The sequence below is a fragment of the Pipistrellus kuhlii genome, unplaced genomic scaffold, assembly GCF_014108245.1.
Source record: "Pipistrellus kuhlii isolate mPipKuh1 unplaced genomic scaffold, mPipKuh1.p scaffold_m20_p_9, whole genome shotgun sequence".
In the NCBI taxonomy this organism is placed as follows: domain Eukaryota; kingdom Metazoa; phylum Chordata; class Mammalia; order Chiroptera; family Vespertilionidae; genus Pipistrellus; species Pipistrellus kuhlii.
Genome location: NW_023425595.1, coordinates 36,559,999 through 36,566,417, shown reverse-complemented (window position 1 = coordinate 36,566,417; position 6,419 = coordinate 36,559,999). Strand labels below are relative to the sequence as shown.

The 6,419-nt window shown below is 48.1% G+C and overlaps 1 protein-coding gene across 2 annotated transcripts in view; it reads left to right on the top strand.

The window, feature by feature from the left end:
• Positions 1–4,021, top strand: part of KCTD21 (potassium channel tetramerization domain containing 21) — a 23,917-nt gene extending 19,896 nt beyond the window's left edge. The window contains exons 1-2 of one of the 2 annotated variants that reach the window (XM_045577706.1): positions 897–1,124; positions 2,549–4,021. In XM_045577706.1, the coding sequence (XP_045433662.1) occupies positions 2,579–3,361 (783 nt within the window). In that variant the 5' untranslated portion in view covers positions 897–1,124; positions 2,549–2,578 and the 3' untranslated portion in view covers positions 3,362–4,021. Of the gene's footprint in view, positions 1–896; positions 1,125–2,548 lie in introns of those variants that run through there. The other variant, XM_036428313.2, reaches the window with a different exon arrangement.
• Positions 4,022–6,419: the final 2,398 nt, after the last annotated feature.

Sequence of the window (6,419 nt, the reverse complement as noted above, 5' to 3'; positions counted from 1 at the left end):
ATGTAGCTCCTCACCCCGCAGAGGTACCAGTTCCTGCCCCTTGTGTCACTGTGCCTTTCACAATGGGGCCTGAGCTTTATGATGGTGGACATCATGGTGCTGCCACTAGAAAGTAGGGGCTTGAAAGACTGGGTTCTATGACTCATGGGTATGAAGAGAATACCACAGAGAGCACCCTAGGAGACCTCCCCTTCAACCAGTCTCTGCCCCTACTGACTGTGCAGCTAGACACATCACTAGGAGCCACACAGCTGGGGAGGCTTGGGGAGAGCAGGGGACAGGAAGACAAGTGCTGTCGCTTTTGCAAGAAAAACAGTAGTTTGAGTGCCCACCCAAGGCTCCCCAGGTATGTCTGTGGCTGTTATCTGTCTCCTCCACCCCCAGCACTAATGCACAGAGGTATGTAGTCTGTGACCGACAGAACTGTCAGGAAAGACAGTCTAGCCTCTCAGCTGAGCCACTTCACAGAGTCTTAAATAGAGACTGAAAACTAGAAAGTTTTCAGTAATATGCAAATTACTCCCTAGAAAGAAACAGCGGTTCTGGAATGAGGAAGGGGGTAGCCTGTTCCAGGGCTCCTGCCTGAGCCCTCTGGAGAGAATTGGCACCTTCCCCACTGCAGGGCTCCACACAGCAGCTGTCCCCTCCTCACCCCACCCATCTCTGTTGGGACTCTCCACTGTCTCACGGCCCATCTACTTCAGGCTGCTGCTGACGATTTTATAACTTCATCATCAGCTTGTTCCTCTTCAGACACTCCAGATGGTTAATGCCTTTCTGCTGTATCCAAGTGCCCCACTAGACAGGGATGCAATCACGAGGGCACCCCCTCTCCCAAGACAATAGGGTGGGGCAGCCAAGCATCTTGTCCATCCTCAGAGTGGTGGGCTGTGCAGCCTCCTCTGAAAGCAGACATGATGAGAGGTACTCTGGCCTATCCACCACCCCTGCTGAATGATGTTGGAGAAGTCCCTTCTCAGACCTCTGTTTTCCCATCTAGATAGTAAGAGTGCTAAGGACTCATTCACAATCTACTCCCATAGTGCCTGGTTACATCTCCCCTGGCACTGCACCCTCACTGCCTCTTGTCTCAGTCTCCCCCACCAGCCTGGGCTCTTCTCAAGGTCAGTACTGGAGTCAATTCCTCTCTATGCCGCTCACATCATGGAAAGACTGCTGGATCTGTCCCATAGACTGGCTCTTGGGAAAGTATGTTGGAAGCAGAAGACAGTACACCCCCTCATCCTATCCCGTACCCCCACTTTCTAAAACCTTAAAGAGAAGGTTTACAATGTAAGACTTCAGGTTGAAGAAGACGCTGGAGGCCGTGAGATCAGTAGGGTAGGGAGGCTCTGTTAAAAAAGGCAAAGAGCCTTTGGGAAGGATGCTCTGTGGCAGACTCCACATCTGCACTGACCTCCAAAGAAGTTTCAGAGGAGGCTGGCGTGCAGCCATGACAGGAAAGGGCAGGCACCAGGAGCCAAGTGCATCTTCATGGCAAGGCCATTTGTTCCAGGAGGAGGAGAGTCCAGAAAAAAGTGTCATTTAGAGTCCAAGGGGCCGAGTGAACCATTTGGGCCTGGTAGATAGATGGCAATGGCACTGATCATAGCCATTTGTTGTCAATTTTTTGAGATAGAAAAAAAAAATTAAACAAGAAGGCAACATTAATACAGCAGAAGGAGTACCAGGAGTATAAGTCTCAGAGCATTTGTTAAGTATTAGAATTAGAGTATACCAGTCTTTCAACTAGTAAGCCTGTACACCATTTTCTCTCTCATATAAAGGGACCTGGGTTTAAATCCTGGCATGGCCCTTCACCTGTCTGAGCCTGAGGAATGAATCCAGGCAGTTTTCCTCATCTGCACAAGATGGATGGTGGTATTGTTTGTGTCAAAAGATACATAAGCAAATGTAAGAAAGGCAGCACGGCATTCATTTCTGGGACATCTCCTTTCTTTCCTTAGACAAGTGGTTCTCTGTCCTAAATGAACATTTACAATTACTGAGGGCACTTTCCTGAACAATTAAAACAATCTCTGAAAGGTCGGACTCAGGTTTCATTTTTTCTTTTTCTTCTTTTTTGTAACTAACTTTTTTTTAAATATGCTTTAGACAGTGTGGCAGTTATCACCCAATCATTTGTTCATTAAGCATTCATTTCTACCTCAAGGACTTGATTTATAATAAGGACTTGAAAACTGTGACTACCCAGACGTTATGGGCTGAATGTTTGTATTCCCAAAAATTCAGGTTGAAATCCTATCCTCCAATGTGATGGCATAAGGAGATTGGACCTTTGGGAGGCGATGAGGTCATGAGAGTACAGAACAAGATTAGTACCCATATAAAAAAGATCTCTCTTTTGTCCCTTCTGTAACGTGAGGACGCAGCAGGAAGACACCAAATCGGTCCACATCTTGATCTTGGACTTCCAGCCTCCAGAACTGTCATCCAGTCCATGGTATTCTGCTGTACCAGCTCCAACAAACTAAGACACCAGCTGTGGTTGGTTGATGGTCATTTCTCACTTTTTCTCCCTCTCTAGGACTACTTCCCAGCACCCTGGTCTCCTGCCATGTCCGACCCCATCACACTGAATGTCGGCGGAAAGCTCTACACAACCTCACTGGCAACCTTGACCAGCTTCCCCGACTCCATGCTGGGTGCCATGTTCAGCGGGAAGATGCCCACCAAGAGGGACAGCCAGGGCAACTGCTTCATTGACCGTGATGGCAAAGTGTTCCGCTACATCCTCAACTTCCTGCGGACCTCCCACCTGGACCTGCCCGAGGACTTCCAGGAGATGGGCCTGCTCCGCAGGGAGGCTGACTTCTACCAGGTGCAGCCCCTGATCAAGGCGCTGCAGGAGAAGGAGGTGGAGCTCTCCAAGGCGGAGAAGAATGCTATGCTCAACATCACGCTGAACCAGCGAGTGCAGACGGTCCATTTCACCGTGCGCGAGGCACCCCAGATCTACAGCCTCTCCTCCTCCAGCATGGAGGTCTTCAACGCCAACATCTTCAGCACCTCCTGCCTCTTCCTCAAGCTCCTCGGCTCCAAGCTCTTTTACTGCTCTAATGGCAATCTCTCCTCCATCACCAGTCACTTGCAGGACCCCAACCACCTGACTCTGGACTGGGTGGCCAATGTGGAGGGCCTGCCAGAGGAGGAGTACACCAAGCAGAACCTCAAGAGGCTCTGGGTGGTGCCATCCAACAAGCAGATCAATAGCTTCCAGGTCTTTGTGGAGGAGGTGTTGAAAATTGCTCTAAGTGACGGCTTCTGCATCGATTCCTCTCATCCGCACGCTCTAGATTTTATGAGCAATAAGATTATTCGGTTAATACGGTACAGGTAAAAGGACACCAGCCACACTGGAGGGGGATTCCCAAGAAGATCCATGTCAGAGCGTCTCACCAATGGTATGAGCCAAGGCACTCTACTAATCTGTATTAATCACATAGCAGGACTTAATTCCCCCGATGATACAGTCCACTTGTAGGAATCCATGTGTCCTCTCAACAGAGCCACCTGTTTTCTTGCCATTTTGAGCTGGAGATGGGCAGTCTGTTAAGACAGGTGAAGAGTCTGCTGATGTGTCCTAAAGGAGGGCACAGGAGGACTTTCTGGCTAGACAAAAGAGCAGCATTTCTGAGATGGACTCCATCTCTCTCTATATAACTAAGCAGTGCCTCACTTACCCATCTGAATAAGGGAATGAGGTGAGATGCTCCCTTCAGGTTCCCAGGATAAACTTCCCAGAGATCCCCACCACCCCTGCTCCTCCATCTTGACAATGCAGCCAGGTCTTGGATTTATTTGCCCAAGAGCGACCATGTTTAACTAGCTTGGAAAAGTAGTATGTTCTCAAAGTTGTATTAGCCCACTGGATGAGAGATTTGAGTTGTGGCATTGCCTAGAGCAGCGGTCACCAACCAGTGGTCCGTGAGGTCCAAAAGGTTGGTGACTCTGGCCTAAAGGAGTGAGCATCCATGCAGGGTCAGAAGATGGGGATATCCCTTTTTTTTTTTTTTTTTTTTAATATATTTTATTGATTTTTTACAGAGAGGAAGGGAGAGAGACAGCCAGAAACGTCGATGAGAGAGAAACATTGACCAGCCGCCTCCTGCACGCCCCCCACCGGGGATGTGCCCGCAACCAACGTACATGCCCTTGACCGGAATCGAACCCGGGACCCTTCAGTCCGCAGACCAACTGAGCCAAACCGGTCTCGGCGGGGATATCCCTTTTGACTGGATCAACTCTAAGCACTAGGAGATTTTTGGCTTCAGAAATGGGCTTCTGTCCCTGTGAAGGCTTGAAAATCTGGAGCCAGTGCAATGAAAGGCACTTCATACTATGGCCTGTTACATTACTTTTATAATCCTTTCCCCAAGAATTTAAGGTATCATTGGAACAAGTTATTTTAAACAAATATATTATGGACTCTCAGGGTTGGAAAATAATTCAACAGTCACTTAGTCCTCCCTCACTCAAGCATACCCCAAGACATTTGGGGATCAGTTCCTCTCCCCAGTACCTTCAAGCAATCACTTATCTCTGCTTACATACCTCCAATGACAGGAAGCTCATCATCCCTAAGGCAGGCCCCGCTGTGGTTGGCTAGTACTGGCTATTAGAATGTTCTTATATTGAGCCAAAATCTGCCTGCCCTTCCACTCCCATTTTCTGGTATTGGTTCTACTTTCTGGTTCTTCTCATCCAAATAGGTATTTTCTCTTTCAAAATAGTCACCTTGAGAGACCAGAAATTATTAGGATTCCCCTTTGGGATCTGTCTTCAGAACAAGGTTAGACCTCTTCCATCCCCTGCAAATCTACCACATTTTGTTACGGCTTTGCCTCTTTTGTGACCCCCATGTCACCCACCTTCCTCGATAGCCACAACTCCAGATACCCTCTGACCATCTTTTATTGGAGGATGAAGATTTGCCGCCCCTGAGGAAGTGCTTCTAGAGGAAGGAGAGCAGGGTTTTGGAAAGCAGTGTGCAGCGAGGAGCCCAAAAGTGGCCTGAACCCATAACACTGCCCTTGGACTAAGTGCCCATCCCTGAGACACTGCTCTGAAGGAGGTGGCCTTCCCCTGTAGCACTGTGTCTGGTTATAGCCAGATCATGGACCTCTTGGGGTGAGATCCAGGGCAAACACCTCAAGCCACTACTTCCAGGGGGTGATGAGCAGTGCAGGCTTCAAAACTGCGCATCATGATTCATCTCTAGGGTGAGTGTGGCTTTGAGAGTCTCAGAATCTTCCCCACTGGGTAAGGGTCCCCAGACAAAGCCAGGAAAGACTAGTGGCACAGGCGCCCATGAGAGGTGGGTCAAGGAAAGGTCTTCCCATAATATGTTCTCGGAGTAGGGAGCTTGTATACAGGGCCATGGCAAGGCCACATTCTTTTTCCCTCTACAGTGGGACCCAAGAGTTTCTGACAGCTGCTTCAGGCCCGCAGGCCAATGATACTCCAATGGAAGCTATGACCACAACAAAACAGTTTAAGGAAGAAATCTCATAAATGATCACTGCCCTTTTTCCATCTCCATAAAATTTCTTTTCTCCATCTTTTCGGTGCTTCTTAATTCAAGCAGCTTGACTTAAGAGAAAGTACAGGACCTATGAAGCCACTTATGTGCTGTGTGACTTTATGCAGGTCAGTCACCTCTCTGAGCCACCTGTTTCTTCATCTGTGAAATGCACATAATAGTAATACATAACCCTACCTACCTCACAGGGCTGTTGTGAGGATCAAATGAAATTATGTAAGAAAACCATGTAAATGATAAATGATTGTTATTTGTATCTGTTTATAAGGGAAGAAACCCTGGCTTTGGGTTCAGACTAACCTGAGTTTGAATTCTGACTTCTTCACTAGCTGTATAACTTCGGACAAGTTACTGGGCTTCTCTGATTTGTTCCTCATTGGATAATAAACCCACCTCCCAGGGTTACACTTCAATGAGGTGCATTTGAAAATTCCTAGCTACGCCGGGCACACAGAAACTCAATCTATATTTGCTCTTTCAGGAGGTAATGATGAACTGTTGTCCAGGGGACACCACTTTAATAAGCTCACCGGGAGTATTTGGTGTGTGGGCCCTGAAGATGGAAATGACTACAAATAAAAGCCTAGAAGTTCCCACAATGTGCTGCAGCTATTTGGGGAAAGAGCTTAACTTTCAGAAGGTTTAATGGACTGTGCAGCTGGGCCTTTGAGGATGGGTTGCATTGTGACAGAATAAGCTAAAGAGGGCACGTGGACACTGGAAATAGCATGGGCAGAGGCCCTGGAGCTGGAAGCTCATGTGACAGAGGAAGGCCAAGCCTTCATGCAGAGCTACGGCACAGCCACTATGCACGCACCTCACTTAGGTGAGTGTAGCCATCTGCTTAGCAAAACTG